Source organism: Ischnura elegans, chromosome 2 (assembly GCF_921293095.1).
Source record: "Ischnura elegans chromosome 2, ioIscEleg1.1, whole genome shotgun sequence".
Taxonomy (NCBI): Eukaryota; Metazoa; Arthropoda; class Insecta; order Odonata; family Coenagrionidae; genus Ischnura; species Ischnura elegans.
The window spans coordinates 80858337-80878417 of NC_060247.1; the positions used below are offsets into that span (position 1 = coordinate 80858337).

At 37.7% G+C, this 20081-nt stretch overlaps 1 protein-coding gene across 2 annotated transcripts in view; it reads right to left on the reverse strand.

Annotated features, from left to right (window-relative positions):
- LOC124154053 (spectrin alpha chain) overlaps positions 1 to 15438 on the reverse strand; it is a 48631-nt gene extending 33193 nt beyond the window's left edge. The window contains exons 1-6 of one of the 2 annotated variants that reach the window (XM_046527551.1): positions 15333 to 15438; positions 3526 to 3875; positions 2436 to 2571; positions 2113 to 2243; positions 1797 to 1985; positions 1472 to 1660 (exon numbers count right to left, since the gene is read on the reverse strand). In XM_046527551.1, the coding sequence (XP_046383507.1) occupies positions 1472 to 1660; positions 1797 to 1985; positions 2113 to 2243; positions 2436 to 2571; positions 3526 to 3771 (891 nt within the window). In that variant the 5' untranslated portion in view covers positions 3772 to 3875; positions 15333 to 15438. Of the gene's footprint in view, positions 1 to 1471; positions 1661 to 1796; positions 1986 to 2112; positions 2244 to 2435; positions 2572 to 3525; positions 3876 to 10248; positions 10347 to 15332 lie in introns of those variants that run through there. The other variant, XM_046527552.1, reaches the window with a different exon arrangement.
- Positions 15439 to 20081: the final 4643 nt, after the last annotated feature.

Below are 20081 nucleotides of genomic sequence, written 5' to 3' on the forward strand. Positions count from 1 at the left end.
AATGATTCGATATCTGTGGGAATCATGACACGTAATGGCTCGAAATATAGAGAAATGATGCGAAATACCGTGAAATCGATAAAGAAAACAAATTTTGCTTTTTTGTGAATTTTACGCGAATTAGCGAAAAAATCATGTGTAATGAGTCATAATCAATTAAAGCCTAAGCCTTTAAGTTTAATGCTGCTGACGTTCATTCAAGATTCAAAAGTCAATTTGCTTAATTTATCTCGTGCATATCTTATTAGCATGACATCGCGCACTGTTGATGTCTCCGCCGGAATTTGCCATTAAATTAATCAAAACCTCTATTCCATTCACATTTAACATCCTAATATTCTTGGGAATTTCTAGAATGACCCGCTTTCTCACATGAAGAATTCGATATTCTGAATCAAACATGTGCTGAAAGAAATGTAAGGCCTCTTTCAGACCAGACAACTTTTCGCCAGTCGCTGTTCACGGCATGGCACCATGAATGGCAGCCGGTGAAAAGTCATCACGTCTGAAAGTGGCCATAAGGTAGCACTGTGTGAATTTCACACCGTAGATGGCGCAGCACCGGGCCAGATGGAAGTAGGTGCCGTGGAGGCCACAGCGGCCATTGATGGCCCGATTCGACTCGTTTGATAACATCCATATAGACCTATGGTTATTTGAAAGCACGGCGGCATGAGGTGGACGGTGGCCGGCAAAAAGTCAGCTCGTTTGAAAGCAGTCTGACTCGGCCGTGGAAAAGCAGAACCACAGGCTGCTTTCAGAGCCAACTTATCGCTGGCCGCTGTCCACAGCACAGCACCGTGCTGTCAAATAACCATAGATGTCTATGGATGTCTTCAAGTGAGTTGAATCATGCTGTTGACGGCATTATGCCATACGCGATGGTATGGTGCCTGTTTCAATCTGGTCTTCATCTTCAGCGTGACATACCATTGCTATATTGAAGTGCTATATTGAAGCCGTATTTAGACAAAACAACTTAATAACAGCTGCCGTTCACGGCATGGTGCCGTGAAAATAAGGCCTCATTCAGGCACGACAACTCTTGCTCACTCTATGACATTAACACAACTTGAACCATTTCCTACATTTGGTTTCATCAGAAATTTTGTACAATTGAAATTGTATTAAATATTATGTAAAATGCTTAATAATGTTATAAGCCCTCACCAAAAATGATAAAATGCCTAGAAATATGCAAAAATTGTAACATGCCAAGATTACTATACACATTACATTACTGCCAAGATTTTCTATAACACAGAAATCACAAAGTTTTAAAATGAATTTTAGCAACAAAAAAAACAAATTCCACGGACCTCTAGTAATGATAAATGAATTCTAGTGATTTCAGACTAATAACTAAGATTATTTGCATTACTGCTGACATATGCATTAGCATGAGTAATATAGCTCTGATCGAAGAGTAACCATAAAAATTTATTTTATGAAAAAACCTCCAAATTTTTACCTGAAGTGTCTGAACACTGGCAAGGTCTCTTCCATAATCATCAGAGAGCACAGCAACATCTTTCTCGGATATCCAGGCCACAGTCTCATCAGCATCTCTGTTGAAACGTTGAATTTCATGAGCACCAAAAAGACGCTCCTGCCTCATCACTGCCAATTGTTTCAACTGTTGCCATGCAGCATTCAGCTCCTAAAAATAGGTGAAAAGTGATTTAACAGAAACCTTCTTGTAAATTAACTATTGCCAGTAACTACAAAAGAACAGATACTGACATGATAGAATAAATTCAGGAGGCAGGATAGAATAAATTACATGAAAGCCTCACCTCCTTGCGCCGAACAATTGTCTCTCTCTCGGGATGTCCTTCACGCACCAAAGAGTCAGCCAAGTCACCAACCTCGGTAACACGGTATTCTTGGGAGGCCATGTCTTTTTGAAACTCGTCAAATTTACGTTGAAGCACTTCAACATGCTCCAGGTCATGGCCAAATTCGTCAGAAGTCACAAATGTTTCCTAGACCACAAAAAAGAGATATAATTGACACAATGTTATCAATAATTCTTCTCTTGTTTTACTACAAAACAGGTCCATTTTATTGTGTACCCGTAGAAGAAGATAGTTCATTCCATTTCCAACAAACCTTGTCATTAATCCAAAACATGACTTCATCACACTTCCTCAGGAACTGCACAAGGACTAATGCCTGCTGAAGTTTCATGCCCTTCTCTGCCAATTTTGAGAGCAGGAGCTCCCAAAGCCGGTGCAATTCCTCTGCAAACACAATAAATAGAAATTGAGAGAAAATTCCAAAATTTGAAAAATGTAGGAGCCAGGATATAGATACAGTTAAAATCTTTCTTTGTGAGGTTTTTTTATTAATAAATTGTGTTATTCTATTGCTAGAAGTTCCATGATGAGCCTTAATGTATAAACCAAACTTTTATTTAATTCAAGGCGACTTACCCAATCTCCTCCTGATCACATCAGATGCAAAATGATTCTCACTTATCATTTCCTTGCCAGTATTATCCAAAGTTACCACAGCATTACTGTGGGCAGCAACTTCAGCTTCAAAGGCTTGGTGTTTCTGAATTTTAGCCTGCAAATAAAATTTGTATTTAAGGATAATGCTGAAGATAGAAAAATTTAACCAGAAACTAATCAGGTGTAATCCCTTCCCTTTAACTGTCATTTAATGAATTCTTGTCACCAGAATTTACAAAATAAAAAGGCTTTTTGGATTGCTTAATAAAATCTAAAGTTTCTAAAATGATACGATTAAAGGGAGGTCTTGAGTATTTGCAACTGGTTAAGACTTTCATCTACAACACCTCAGAGAAAATAAAATCAGTATGATCCTACTCAAGCCCTAAACATTTATTGCCCTAAACGGAAACAAAATCCTGAGAAATCTTCCGAATCTTTGTGACCTCTAACCTTAGAATTATTTTTTTTTTATTCCTGCATGCAAAGTACAAAACACAAAACTGAGATCGGGTTGTTCACAGCTGACTCTCTACATAGAGAAGCTTACATGGGGTTCAGACAGTGCAACCATACATACTCAAAAAAGTTGTAGAAGTAGGGAACCTACAATCCTACCAAAGCAAATAAAAACGGCAGTTCAAATTTTTTAATAATAATAATAATAACAATAATAAATGGCTTTGATAATTATCTAATTTTTACCAGCAATAACTAAGCTTATATTCTGGTGATAAGTTAAAAGCATAAGGCTAGAATTCAAAATTACCCTGTTCAGAAAAAGAAACATATGTATTACACTTGAAAGGAATTGGGTGGCAATGATTCACAAGTATCCCACATCTGAACAGCGTAACATATAATTTAAAACATGTAAGTTCATTAAAAAGAACATGCTGTTTAATAGAAACTTGAGAAACTACTGGTAAAATTGTCGCAATGTCAATTCCTGACAATTACTCATAACCGTTGCTAAAGATGCAGTAATGGACATGTGAAGTTTTATCCTATCCCACTAAATATACAGGACACATAGAGGCAAGCCGAGTCATTTAAGCAAATGAAATACCTGCAGGTTAGTTGGGTCCTTGTAGTTCTCATCGGAGGCAGCCTGCATCTTCTCGTTGATCCAAGATTCCAGTTCATCGGCATCTCGCTTGAAGTACTGGAAGCGCCGAGAGTCTTCCAGCATGTTTCGTTTCGCCCTGGCTTCTGACTTGAAGCTGCCATAGCGCTTGAGGACTTGCTCCCTCCGCTCCTGGATGTCTTCAGCACTCTCCAGGACTCTAACCTCCTTCACAGCTATCTGCTCCATGGTGAAGAATTCCTCAAGCTTCCACTCACCTTTAAGCCCTCTTCCTTTGCTATCTTGACCCCAAGTAACAGTCTAAATGGAATGTTTGCTTCAAACCAGAGCACCTGTAATAATTAATAAAAGTAATGAGAAGAAACATGAACACATTAAAAGTAAATATTTATTTTTATTTTTTTGCCACACCACTGAAAACAGTGCTATTTGCCCTTTACATCAGGGTTTTATAAGCATACAACAATTAAACATACTTGAACATCCATGCTCTGGATTAAGGCAACCTCCCCATGCCAGAATTGAAAATTCAACCTACATTGTGGCAGGCAAGGACTTTACCCTGCCACAACTGAGACCGGCAATTACATGTGTACGTAACAATCATGCAAATATTACAAGCATGGATTCATTCTAAAGTAGAAGCAACAATAAATGGTTCACCCCTCCATTTCACACAATGTGTATGTTCCCAGATTGATACTTATCAGTTACTTTATTTTTTACACCCACCTCTTGGTCCAAACACTTAACTGCTACAGTTAAAGTAATCTTTGATGATTCAATTCCTCTTTTTAGCTATTTATGCCATTTGTGGTACTCCCTAAAGTAATATCTCAGGAATAAAATCATGCCACACAGTCTTCATTTTCGGCAGTAATTACAGACTAGCAAACAGCGAAACTTCATGAACATATGCCCAAATGCTCACTCATCATTATCATGTGTTAACAATCCTAAGATTGGTTTGACGCAGCTCCCCATTCCACTCTCCAGTAATGAAGAGAGAAATGCTCACTGCATACAAAAATTCCACAGAGGAAATATCAGTTGCCTTAATCTGCATTCAAGTCATTATCAATAGACTTCAGGAGTATTGGAATATTCCCTTAGGTTTCCAGACAATTTTCCTAAGTAATGTTACAAACACCTGTACATAGTAATTTTCCACACTTTTTCGGTGTGTATGTGCGAAGTGAAAAAAAAGGGTGGAAAATTACTACAGCAGTTTATATCATTGCTATAGATGTATTTCCACAAAGTGAACTCATGAACAATCAATCCACTTTTCATTTACCGAATTTCTTATATATTCTGATAATGTTCATTTCTGTTTCTGCATCTCTAGCTATAGCCATCCATTACATATAGCCCAAACTTAAAGGGATTAGTGTCCCATTTCAAGATTTTATAAATAAGATGCTGAAATTCAATTATACACTTTGCTTCAGATATTAGGAAAAGTCTATGTCCAACAACAAATTTTCAAGAAACTTTTGGTAGATAATTTTCACTAGCACATATCCATTAACCTTCCTTGAATTTATTTTTAAAAAACCTTAGTATTTTTATGAAAACTAACCCCACCACATTGGAATCTTGCGTTGCTGGGAAAAAGTTACTGCAGAACATATTCTAAGACACGTTCAATGGGATTTATGAAATTAACTTTTTGGAATCCTATTAAGGGAATCATGACCTCACTACAATAACACTATAATAATACTAGTGATCCGGCAAATGCCATAACACCTACTTATCAATGAACAATTTAGTTACAACATTTATAAATTAAGAGAGGCGGTAGTGACTTAAATAATTTTTGACTTATTATAATAAATTAAGAAAAAAATTCAATGAAACTACAAAAATAAGCATTTTAATGACTTGTTAGAAACATATTTTCTTTATTCAATCTACACAGTGTAGACCGGGTCACACATACACAGATTCATCTCAATGAATTTTCTAATTTTTATGTCTTAACTTAGAAAATTTTAGACACTGAGGTTTTTACAAAGCAGTTAATAAAGTCCAAATTTTATGCATTCAGTTGTTGGCCTATTTGTGTTTTAACCATTAAAAAATGTTTTTAGGTCCAAGTCTTGCCCCGTTCTTGGGGCAAGCTTACGCAATGCTAGCCCAATGCTTGACTGACACTAAATATCTCGTGAAAATAGCCCCTATAAGCAGCATTAATATGTCATAACTTGTGGCGTGCTAGATATAACTCGGTTGGGAAAAGTGCACAGTGTAAACCTGCCCCAGTGCCCGATGTGTAAATGCCCCCTATTCTATGCTACACATTCGGCTTTATTCACTTGAGTTAATCACCTACTGATACACAACAGTTTTTGTTTTGCTGTCCAGCAGAAGAACAAATTAAGCGGATGGTTTAACAACACATGAACATGCAACATTTATCTGGCCATGAGAAAAACATGGCGTTTTTACATTCAGAGCACAAACACTCACCTTGTGATTTGACAATCGTCATCGCAAATGCAACACGACTTGAAAATTGAATTCGTTTTAACTCAAAGGGCATATCGGTTGGGATCATAGGAATCTTTGGAGTGAGAACTTCCTCATCTTTGAATTTTTCATTGAGTATAGTTGTGTGAATCACATTGATTATCAGTATTTTAAACTACCAAACGCATTCCATTGCATAGTTTTGGTTGGTTTGGGTTTCGAAGCATTGTGAACACCAAACCTATCTTCAGCTGTAAATTGTGTTGTGGTAAGTCACACATATCTAACGACTTTAAAAATTCAGATGACTAGTTGGTGACTTCATCTTTGTTTGTAACACAGTCAATAGATTTAAATTATTGCAGAGTACAAACTATTTGATCCTGATTAACCAAGTTTCAGTCATCCATATCTTGGTTCGTAGCCTCCAAAATTGCTCGCTCAAAAAACCATTTGTGCTTTTTGTGGTTATCAATTATGTTCATGAACACTTTGTTGATAAGCTCATCTTTCGATGATACGAAATTGCAAAACTTGCGAGGAAATAAAATGAATCCGCTCGATTCATCGACAGGTACGCGGCTATTGCTGTTAGTCAACAATTGCTTGGAGATTTATTTACACACACAGAAGATATGTGTTTGTTGACATCTCAATTCAAGCTGGGCTTAGCTTGTGTTAAATGATTTTAACATTTTAAACATGTTTTTTTAACAATTGAAATGTTTTAAATATTGTGAAGAAGCTCAGTCATTAAATTGGTTAAAACAAAACAAATCATCTAGTTTTGACCACCTTGATAGCTTTTGCATAATTACTAACACCAAAAAAAAATAACCCTTAATGAGGAACTTGCATGGGTCGTAGATTGCTCTAAAAACTATTTGAAATAAGTCAAATGGATACATTAGCTCGCAAAAATACCTTCAGTTTCTCCATTCAACATCAAAAGAAATAAAAAAATTGCATTTAAAATCGAGAAAAATTTCTCTGAGCCGACCACTGCGCGAAGACACCCGAGCGTTGCCGAGGCCAGGCGTGACGTCATAGGTGCCTAAACAACCGTAGGGAGTTGGGAAATACGCTGAGCGCATGGTGTAAAATTTGTTTTGAGGGATTATTTAGCCGCTCATCGTCACTTTATTTTGTTCTGTTGTTCTTGGGCAAGTTTTCCTATTGCTATTGTGCCTAGAATATTACTTGGGATATTAATAATGCGGCATCGGGATGATGAAGTACAAGCGTTTCACTTCGTATGTTTTAGTTATCAGAAAAATGGATGATAACGTTGCCACTCGTTCGAATAGTACACCTGAAATTCATCTACATCTACATAATACCCCGCAAGCCGCCTAAAAGGCGTGTGGTATGGGGTGCTAGAACACCAGACTTTTTTTAGGACACCAAAAATTGATGCCACGACCCTCATGGAATTTGTTAAGACAAATTATTGCTATACGTCGGCGGCAAATCGAGATGTAAAAGAAACTTGTGATACTGGAGGATAACGATCGTAAGCTGTGCTGTTGACATTAGAGTAAGCTGTGCTGTTGAATTTGGCAACGCCGAATTAACGGAGAAGGTAGTCCTATCCGTCCTACGGTACGAATTCACAGCAAAACAGTCTGCACACAATCCACATGGGAGATCGCAAATCGGTTCCGCTGCCAACACGCACACAAGCTACAACCTATTTCAATAATATAGGTAAATCCATAAACAATATACTAGCATATACCATAAAAATATACTGGGAAATAGGCAAATACTTTTATCAAAAACTGGAAGTCACTGTCACATTCTTATATTCGTCACGTACAACTTACAATAACAGAACTCGTTATGATGAAAACAACTATTTATCCACTGATTTAAACCCTTAAATTAGCCCACACAAGTGACACAGGTGACTTTTCTCACTACTATTCGTTGAAATAATGGATTAACAAACTTCACACACAGTTTTTATTTCAATAGCGTGATCATGAAATGTCATATCTACGGTGAACAACGGAGATTAGCACGCCACTGACAATTTTTACACTACTGTTAGACATTTATCAATAGCGTAATAGCAATTATTATAATTCAATCACGATGGAACACTGATAACTCTTGGCCGATATTTTTCAACCTTGTCAAACTTTGTGCATTACAGCCACTGGCACTGTGATTATTAGCAGTAGCTTAACGGGAGATGTCACGTTGAAAATAACACTATTTTGGCACAAAAATCTTCCTAGATGCCTCCAATCAGCGAGCAAAAGTTGCATTGACTGGAATTCACCCCATAATACAAGCAAAGACAGTCCTAAATGACGAATTCTCCGGTACCTACGAATAAACGGATGAAGTTATTGTATATAAAAGCTAAGCGGACATTAGTAAACATCAAAATCGTTCTAATTACATACTTAAATGAATGATATGCCGTCGATAACATCAACTTACAAGTAACGTACATCCCCCTTCCAACGGCCGTGGCTCAGACTCCTACAACGATGTTATTTAGGTATTATGAAATTTTTGGTTTAACTGCTCCAGTTTTACATTTTATGCCCTTACTCAGATATTAATATTATAAATAATGCAAAATATGCAAGCTTCCAAGCCTCTATCGTCGGATATTTATCTTTAAATATAAAATAATCAACACGTCTAACAAACGAAGCTCTCACAACTGCTGGCAACTATTAAAAACAACCACAACAATAGCTTCGCGTGATGTTTAGGCACCTTTGACGTCATCAAGGCTTCGTCGGCAGTGGCTTGGGGGGTGAGGGTGTTTTTCCCGCGCTTTAAAATTCGTAATGTTTATCATTGAATATCTCGCGAAGGAAAACTCAGATATACATGCGGTTTTCTTTGTTGTGTTCAGAAAATAATTTTCTGTCCGCCAGTGAAATAAAAAAAATTCATGCAAGTTCCCCATTCTAGATCAATTTTTTTCGTGAAATTTTACTAATTTTTACTGTTTATTGTGTTCTCCAGGGCTGAGACAAATCCAAAAAAAAAACAAAAATCATTAAAATCGGTACAGCTGTTCTCGAGTTCTGAATGGTGTAACTAACACGATTTTCAACTTTCTTTTACTGAGTATAGAGATTATCAAATTAGCACAGCAATTCCATATGGTTTTGGAAGCAACACTTGAAAAATGAGAGCTTTATATCATATCACATAAAATTCACACCTTTGAAAATATGTACATGAAGAGATTAGAATTTTTGGTTCAAGGTTACTATTCAGTGATATTATAGAGTTGGACAAAAAACAAGCACGTACAGTGGAAAATAAATAATCTGGAAATCTAAATAACGGAGGGTTTTCTCAAGTTTTTCAGAATTTATATTTTTTCAAGTTGCATCGCTGAAAATGCTTAGATGATTTATCGCTGTCTCAGAGCCTGGCTGTCTTCACTCTAATCCTACGAGACCTAGTCTACTAATTTGCTGTTTTCTTCTGCAAAATATTTCATTACATGACTTGCAATACTTAGATGTGACTTTACACAACAGAATTCACAGCATCAACGTACCACATGCATTCTCGAATTTTCTTGCACTTAATTAGTGGAGACATGAAAGCAGGTTGATGTGTGATGTTATATTGAGAGTGCTGCACGCCCTAAACTACTTTCTTCTACTATCTTTCCAAGGAGATCTGAAGTTTTATGAAAAATGTGAGGCAAATGAATGATAATTGTTTACTTTCCTCCTGAAAATATGACTAACAAATTCTTCATTCACTAGGCTTCAACCATCATCAACAATGCACAAGTATACAAGAAAAGGAAAAAAATTATTAATCACTAATGCTATGCGTAAGATTAAATGCAGAGAATTCAATTAAAATTAAATAAATGAATGATAATGCTTTTCAAAATATCAATTGATGCACAAGCCACAATACTTGTTCATCTGATAAAAACTTTATTCAGTTGTACACTATGATATTTTAAGCTCCTAAGGCTTGCTTTATACTGAAAACATTTTTCCCAAAAATAAGGGGGAAAGAAGAAACTACGATAAAGGGGAGACTAAAATCAGATAACTAAGATATTATCACCTTCATTAGCAAGATGATGAAGTTCGGTGAACAAGAATAAGGGGAAAATGAGAGTGCCAAAGGTACTCCATGGGACCGAGTATTTTGCTTGTAAAATCTATACATGTTCTTGCACACAAGTGGGAAGTCCACAGACCCAACAGCCCATTCAGTATTACTCACACACTGATAGGAAGACAACCATTATACATCAGTGGTTCCACAAATGAGTTCCTAATAGCACCAAACCATCAAACAGTTTTTGCAGTGCCTTGTCTACTGGACGACATTGGTGGAGCACGGCCACTACGCCTCTCAGGATGTGCAAGAGAGGATGGCAGTCCTGGCATCCAAGAAGACTGATCTTCTCAACATCAAGGAGGAACGTTACATTTTCTACTAATTAGCTACATATGGACCTGGGATTTTTTGGCCACCAAAGATCAAGTGGAGACTTGATTAGTTAAGCCAGAGATAGTGTAACACCCAGACAACGTTACAATCTTGGATGAAATCACCTCCATCACATGCTCCTAATCTGAGTAACTAATCTAATCTGAGAATTAATTTACTTGGGAGATATAACTCACAATTTCCTCCTCTTCAAGCAGTTTTATCAGTCCCTTGCATTCCTTTGCTATATAGGTAACCCTCTCTTAACACAGTCTTAAACGATAAGCTTAAGCAATAGGTGAACAAAACAGGGTTCCCACTCTCACTATATTATAAAATTCACGGTTTTTTCCAGGTTTTCACGGTGTAAATGTCATCAAATTCACGGTTTGTAGATAAGCCATTTTAGGCAGAAATATTGATCACGTAACAATCATTGGTCGCACGTTAACTAAAAATGTAACAAATGCACCAGATGCCTTGAATGCAAACGCAGCAATGAAAGTGCTATCTCTCATGACGTCATCTATATGTACCAAAATTCAGGTCCGGCAAAAGGTTGTAAATGGGAAAATGGAGAGGGCAGGGTGGCAGGGAAGGAAAGAAGTGCCTGATTTTTTGCGAGGGTTAATGTCTTCCAATCACAGGCTTAAGGTTTATGTGCTGTCATGGCACACGGACCAATACGTAATTGCGCTTCGAATAAACGTGTGCAGATAGGTGCGTGGACAGTATCTGCACGTGACTCGGCCTTCAAACATAATCGGAGTATTGCTTTTTCTTTTTATCTGTCAATTGTAGTTCTACGATCAAGTTTGAGATATTTCTAAGGTTTTATGATGAAAATCACGGCTATTTCCAGGTTTAATCATGGTAGACGAAATTCACGGCTTATTCACGGTTTTAAAGTTTTCACGGTTGAGTGGGACCCCTGACTTATGATGTCACACTTTACGTTTTGGACCTCCTTGGGCTTCTCAAGGGCTATTTTGACGTTGCCTAATGCTGCCTGAACCACACCATCAATTTTTCATCATCTTCCTACGATAGCTCCATTTATACTTTCACCAGTTTTAAGCAATGGTCTCCTACCACCACAAGAACCAATATGAAAACAAAAGAAACAACCATGGGTGTCACACTTTCTCACAAATAGGTGGAGTCAAGGATTAATAATGAAGAAACTGAATATAATAAAAAATAATAGCCCAACAATAAGAGTAATTGAAATGTATTAATTGGACAAATGTGACATAGGAAAAGCTGTATTAAGCAAGGGATACCCATATTCATGAAGTCATCCCCTTCTAGAGGACAGAAAATCTCATGTTCCTTGAATAGGACCCCGGTTCTGCTAAGACACCACCCAACTTAAAGACATATCCACTATATACCGAAGACTGGGTGCCCTTATTCCTATTGTGTACTAGGCTCCGCAGCACTCTTCCTTAGCCAAAATGGTGGTGGAGGTTGCACCGCTTTCATTTGCAAATCCACATGCCAATAGTGAAAGCACCATCATTTTCATTTAATTTTGCAATAGTCTCAATCTTTGAGTTTGTAATATACTTTGATGTTGGCTAGCAGCTTTCGACTGAAGGCATGAAATCGTTCGATTGTGATCAAGTAATTAATTATGTGTCACACAAGTGATAGTTCATCTGCAGAAATTTAAGTCAACGGGAATGTGTTCTAGACAGGAAACTTCAATAGGTTAAATTTTCAATCTTGTCAGGTAAGGAATGTTACTCCAATACTTTATGTAATGCAACATTACATGCAAGTCTGGTTCAGGAAAGTGTAAACATGTTGGTGATGTCCCTGGATGGTCCCCAATCATGCACTTACTACTTATAGGTAACTTTAGTCCATAAAAATTTTAGTCAAAATTGATGTATCAGATCATATTTTTTAGGAGACCATTTCATAAATGTTGATGGCATTAATCACAATTTTTACCGACACAGTTGAAAGATCATGAAAACCACACGCACTGAAACAGCTTTATTCTTGCAATCATGTTTCCAAAGCTTTGAATAGCAGCTGCCAAGCATCAGATATTTTGTTAGGATTCTTGAATGATTTGGCTCAAGGGTCCAGAGGCAAGAGCCAGTCAGGTGCCTCCAGGTTTGTTGCTCTGTCACAAAGAGTCTCCACCACTTAGCATGCTCATGCCAATTGTCCCCCTTCAAGCTCACTTCAACCCTCCCTGGGACTCTAAGAGGAGGCTACATATAACGGAAATACACGGAGGAACTGAAAGCAAGGTTAAGTCTACCACCATCTATAGATTTTATTGCCAATGGAATACAAATCTTTACTGATCCCATAAGGAAAATATATGTATCACATTTTGTGACATTCACAGTTGATATAGGGCTACTATTAGTTGGGTAATTACTATCATTAGTATTATTTCCATTTTGTTTGTTTGGATGTCCAGGTCATAGGTAATGTTAATTCAAGTCTTCAAAATGAAGAACTTCAAATTTTTTTAATTGCCTGTTGGCAATTAAAAGAATTTGAAGTTCTTCATTTTTAATTCTCAGATAAATTGTGTAGTTCAATAATTTTGCATAACTTCCTCATCCAGTAACAGAGAGAATCATACTGTTGCATTTCCAATGATTACTTTGTTTAATTCTTGCTGTTCTTTTACTTGAGTCGAAATTAAAAAAAAATGAGCTAATTTAAATATATGAGTCAAAAGGTTATCCTTGCCCCAAATATTCCACCATCAACCCAGTGATTTTTCAACACTTCAAAAAGTTGTGTAAAGGTGCCAAGAATGAGCCATCAAGAACAAAGTTAATAATTTTTTGATAGGAAGCAAGTTCCTTGGGATATCTTTTTGTAAAGCCATATTTGGAGTTAGTTGTTATCTTTCTTTATAAATGCCTCATTGCAGTCAATGACTGTTTCAAATATTTCAGTAAAGCCTGACACTTTTGATACTTGGTGGTAATTATCCATTAATTAATGACCACCACTTTGGTAAAGAGGAATGAAAACTGAGACAATGCAGGTACCTGGTGCGAAAATGTGACCCCTGCCATCATCTTTCATGAGGGAGCATGGAACTTCATCCAAACCAGCTGAGTGTTCTTCGCTTATTTGGTTTAAAATTTGTTTGATTTCCATTTCACACGTTGAATGGAAATAGATGATTCATGGGATTGTGGTTGGTTGACGGTGGTGGCATCAAAGGTTGAGATTATGGGTAAACCCCCACTCTAAGATAATCCACCTCCCCAATATCTTTTTCTGGGAAGAGCCTTGATCTTTACTGATTTTTTAAAATAATGTATCATTTAATTTAATTTGTAAATTAATGTCTACAATCATGGCTAAAAGGAAAATGCACATAACTTGCTTCTATTGTAACTTTATTTTCACATTAATAATTCCACGATGGGAATATTGGGCTATCATTAAGCAAATTATGATTTTTTGAAGCTGGTTAAAGAGAAGTTTCCTTAGTAGAAATTAATACTTTTAAGGCCTGTTAACACGATACATTAACACTTACAAGTTAATGTATAATGTACGCTTGCGTGAATGATTTTTGTGGACCAGAACGGAACATGTACGAATGCATGAACCAAATTAGAACAGGTTCTATTTTCTGTGCATGCATTCGCACAAGTTGGGTGGTTACACGGTGCATTTTGGCGTTCATTCTTGCGTTCATACTTTTAGACATTAACCCATACGTGTTAATGTACCGTGTAAACAGGCCTTCAGAAGTGGCTCACTGGATAGTGACTATGTCTCTTTAAATTCCTAGGTAGGAATTAAGTATCTTTTCGGACTGTATTGCCATACATAATGGATGGGCAGAGGACACGCACTTAGTGTGCATAACCTTGCACGGTAAAGTGGAAAAACAGCTTTACAAGTAATAGCAAAAGTTAATCACCAAAAATACCCGACATACTTGTTCGTCAATTCACCTAGGGCATTTTGAGCTAGAAAGATACAGCTTTAGACAGCAGCCAAAAACTAACAGGCTTGTAGTCAAACAGGAAATACAGCGAGTAAAAACCACGAACGTAGTCACTTGGCACAGCTTCCCATGGGAATTTTTTCATTTAAAGGGTGTGGCAAAACATGGTCGGACAAGATTTCACGAGCTAAGTTGCTTGAATCCGATATAAATATACGAGAAACAAATACGAGGAAAACATTAGCTCCAAGAGAAACGATTTAAAAAATTACCTTACAGCTTATACATACATAGGCAATTCATTGACAAGTGTCACACTCACAATGACCATCGTGATTAAGTATGGAATTGAATGAAATGATTGATGAAAAATATACATGAAATCACCAGGATATGTGCTACAGCTCCTTTCTTTCCGCATTTTATCCTACATGGATAACACAGGGTTATTGATTAAAAACTACTTGATTGCAATTACATATTTTTCGCTCCAGAAGATTCCCGGACATCGAAATTTACAATAATGTTTATAGGATTATTCCAAAATTATAGCAACACGAAAAAGGGCATTAGGCTAAATACCAGTTAATTCTGATGCCGAATATGGATCAGCCACGAAATCAGACATGTAATCGCATTCCTTCTTTCAAAATGGCCACGCCCATTCCTATTCGGTCAATTAAAATTTCCGGTAGACCACAGAATACATTCCCTCAACAATACAAAGTCAACAGCAAATACTCTTACATCAATAACACGAATACAAATATAATTACTTTAAATTTCTACAATATACAGCTTGATATGACAATTCACTAGTGTAATAACAGTAGAACTTGAGTTTCGCTATAGCGTAAAAAAGTGGTATTATCCTTAACATTCTTAATTAAATAAGCTAACTAAACTTAAATGAAATGAAACTACTTACAGGATTCGCTTATTCGTCTTCAAACTTGACATAAGAACCCTGCAGGGATGGGTCTCAATTATCTCCAATGCAGAGAAATCTTCGAGCAAGGTGACGTCAACAAGCTAAATCTGGCACAGTTACTAATCGGTAGTAAAAGAAGGTATAAATTATAAATAAACAAAATTGTACCAACCAAATAAATTTATTTTATTTTACATCCATGAAACGGTTTTAATATTTTTAATATTAAGTTTTACTAAGTAATATAATGTTTAGCCTCGAAGACTCCTGTTGGAACAGCCACCAAAACGGCTAAATGGCGGGCAACTGAAAATGACCAGACTTTGAGGCATTTAATAATTTGTATTTAGCTTCCAACTGTAAGATGAGACTTTTGTTTGAATAATTTTTCCTAATGAATAGTATATTTTTTATAAGCTGTGAAGAAGTAAAATATGCGTAAAGTTGACTGCTCTTAAAAATTGAATGTTCGTTAAGCGACAATAGCCGTTAACTAGGTTTTGTTCTCATGAAAATTCTCGACCTTACTTTTTTTTCTGTCTTCTGAATTCCCATTTGCGAAATAAGAGATGATGATCTTGAACAGTGATCATAAGTTCTCATCAAGGTGGATCCCACGGCCATAAAAATGCAATGATGCTAATGGTCCTCAGCTTGATCTCCACAATTTTCAATTGTCAGATAGGAGTCGCCTGATGTAGACCACCACACACAAGGTCGGTAAAAAGCTTTTACCGACCTTGACCACACATAATGACTAGATATGCGGTGAGAGAATCTTTATATGTATACATATCCTATATCGCCTTGCATTACAAGCAAGATCTTATATATAAACTTAAATCTTATATCTTATCATTTGCATCTTATCTTCATACAAATAATTGTATTTCAGCATCTTGTGTAAAGATAAGAAAACCATTGGAGTCATGATTGCTTTATATAAAGCAATCTTGACTCCAAAGGTTTTCCTCCATGGTAACAGCTAGGTCACTCTGCTATTTAATCAGGGAACATACTGCAGCTTGGTCACTCCACATATTGCAGTAGTGCATGTTGTTGAAGCTGAAGCTCAAACAATACAGTATAAGCATGTCTACAGTGGATGCTAGGTATCTCCTAGGGGCACCAAAGCATAAAACAAAGAATTTTATCTTCAAAATCCAAGATGAGAAACAGGCTATTTGAAATTGGTCTACTTCATCAATGGTTGTACCCAGTGCTGTAGTTGGAAAAATAATTCAGGCAGTACTCACCAAACATTCTGACAGCTGAACATGTACTATACATCCGGCCGTGAAGGTACTTAAACCGGCATGCTTATTGCGAGTTTGGATTTTAGGGGGTACGCCGTACGAGCCCAACTACAGTACTGGTTGTACCTTCTCATTGAGGGATGTTCATAATACAGTACACTCCCGATTATCAGGGCTAATGATGGGGAGAGACGGCACGAGTAATCGGGAAACACGGATAACCCAAATTTTGACTTTTTGCCTTGCAATGTTCATAATTTACCTAAAACAAACAATATATTACTATTTATGCAGTTATTCTGTTATTCTAGAGTCCTTCCTGGATTCAGTGAGACCTTTTTTCGCCAGTTCGCGATCTTTTTAGCGGAGCGCGGTCGCGCACTGCGAGGCTTAGAAAACAGGAACACGTTGCTCCCGTGAATGCAGCTAGCGCGCGATCGCTTCCATTTTACGAAGTGGATCCTAACGGAAATAATAAGCCCGGTTTATCCTAGCATTAATGCAGTAATTATGATTATTTTGCGTCCGATTTTATTTTTCTATAAAGATCGCGAAAAAATTTGAGCGAGAGTAAAAATCATGCACGGATAATCCGCAACCCGGATAAACCGCAGCCGGATAATCGGGAGTCTGCTGTATGTACTTTACAGAATACGTACAGTCTTAAAATGTGATTTACTCATTAATACCACCTGTTCCTCACCCTCTTCAACAAACAAAAATAGGGCCATAAGAGTTGACCACAGAATGCGTCTGCAGCCAGATTGTATACGAGCTGTCAGATTTTAGTTTTATGACCTGGGTTTAGAGAATCAATTGGCAAGGTTAGAGTTGCGTTTATTATCACTCTAACAGGACTTCACTATCTCTGGTGTAGCTAGGAATTTCGTTTCGGGGTGGAGCCCTGACAAAAATAAACTCCACCATGGTGGGTACAGGAAGGGTACAGGAAGGGTGGCATCCTTCATGGTGGGTAGTTACCCTTGCAGAACCCACGCCCTACCCACCATTAAGGGTAAGGGAAGGAGAGAAAAATCCTTCGTGTACCCTTCCTTGGAACTCCTTCCCTTACCATCCGTGTACCCTTCCTCTACCCACCATTAAGGGTAAGGGAAGGAGAGAAAAATCCTTCGTGTACCCTTCCTTGGAACTCCTTCCCTTACCATCCGTGTACCCTTCCTCTACCCACCATTAAGGGTAAGGGAAGGAGAGAAAAATCCTTCGTGTACCCTTCCTTGGAACTCCTTCCCTAACCATCCGTGTACCCTTCCTCTACCCACAATTAAGGGTAAGGGAAGAGGAGAAAAATCCTTCGTGTACCCTTCCTTGGAACTCCTTCCCTTACCATCCGTGTACCCTTCCTCTACCCACCATTAAGGGTAAGAGAAGGAGAGAAAAATCCTTCGTGTACCCTTCCTTGGGACTTAGCATTTATAACTGAAGAAAACATATCCTGAAAGACTCTCCTTAGCTACTTTTTCCTGCTAAAGAGTATTGAGTTCCGTACAAGAACGTAAGCAGTCTTTGAAAGCAAATATAGACGGGCTACACAACTAATCTTTAAAATTTCCTTAAGGAAAACAATAGTATACATATTCAGTGGCGTAGCCAGGGGTGGGGTCCGGAGGGTTCGGACCCTCCGCCCCCCCGAAGTATAAAAACACAATCATTTTCCTTCATAATAGAAATCAAAATATTAAAAAATAATGAATTTAAAAAATATTTCTTTGACTATTGAAGTTTTTTCGATTATGAAAAGTGTTTGAATAAGTTGAATTCCAATACTTACTATCCTGTTTTTCAAAACTTTTCCCACCTGGTTTTGGACCCCCCCCCCCCCCCAAACGAAATTCCTGACTACGCCACTGTACACAATAGTTTCTGTAATTGTGTAAAAAAAGCTCATTTAGAAGTTCTTCCATTCACGTTTTAGGATGTAACCTATTTGTGTGGCCGACAATGAGACATCGCTAGAGTGATGTTCAGTATTAGAATGCCGATCTTATTTTCTGAAACGAAATAGGTGTGGTAGAAAAAGTCACAGCTTTCTTCCACATAGGCCCGGGTGCGATTCTCATCTTAAGATTTTGTAGTATAAGTTCCGTTGAGAAACTACTCCTATCAAGTACCTCGATAGCCGAGGTTGTTAAATCTCTAGTTCGTGATATTGTAATATGTAGGTCCTGGGTTCAAGACTGCGTGAAGGCTAATTTTTTTTATGCCCTATAACTTTAGAAATCACTGTTGCAACTCATCCCCATTCGTTTAATTTAGTTTATTAGCGATTTTTTAAATTTTTATGTTAATTTATGGATTTTTAGTTTTTATTTTATCCTACCCTTCCTGTACCCTTCATTGAGGCTGGCCAAACCCTTCCCGTACCCTCCAGGAAGGAGAGGGCGTACCCACCAATGTTCTAAAATACCCTTCGTGTACCCTTGCTGAAGGGTACAGGAAGGGTACACTTATCCTTCCTGTACCCTTCATCGAGGCTGGCCTAACCCTTCCCGTACCCTCCAGGAAGGAGAGGGCGTACCCACCAATGTTCTAAAATACCCTTCGTGTACCCTTGCTGAAGGGTACAGGAAGGGTACACCTATCCTTCGTGTACCCTTGCTGAAGGGTACAGGAAGGGTACACTTATCCTTCCTGTACCCTTCATCGAGGCTGGCCAAACCCTTCCCGTACCCTCCAGGAAGGAGAGAGCGTACCCACCAATGTTCTAAAATACCCTTCGTGTACCCTTGCTGAAGGGTACAGGAAGGGTACACCTATCCTTCCTGTACCCTCAATGGAGGGTAAACCTCTCCTTAATGGAGGAGTTTATTTTTATCAGGGAGAGGGGGGTCCAAAACATTGGGAAAAAAGTTTTGAAATAAGTAATGGGTTGTATACAAATTTAATTAACACTTTTCATAATCGAAAAAACTTAATTTTTTTCAGAAATATGTATTTTGTAAATTCATGATTTTTCAATATTTTGTTTTCTTTTATGAAGGAAAATAATTGTATTTTATTTTATTTTGGGGGGGGGGGGGAGTCTGGATCCCCCACCTCTAGCTATGCCACAACTCACTATATGAGACAGCAGTGGTTGCTGAACTGGATGATGTGGTATCCCTTGGAATGAATTCGAACATTTTGTGTAACGCTGCAATCCCTACTCTCCATGGAGAGGTGTTCTGGGAGAGTGATGGACCCCCAAAGTGACATGGTGAGATACTTATGGACACTCAGAGACATATTTTGTGAGAGGGGAGGATATAGGGTAGTATTGGACTGCAATGAACATCGGAGTAAAAACACACAAGACCTTTTGGACTTTAGCAGACTCAAAATAGAGCAGCCTCAATATTACTATTTAGTGGTACTCAAATGTGCACAGATTCCTCTAAATATCTTAGCACCATTTCTGGTGGACCAGCATGCAGACAACATGCTCCGTACCAGGAGCAATTGTTTATACCAGTGGCCACTAGAGGATGCTCAG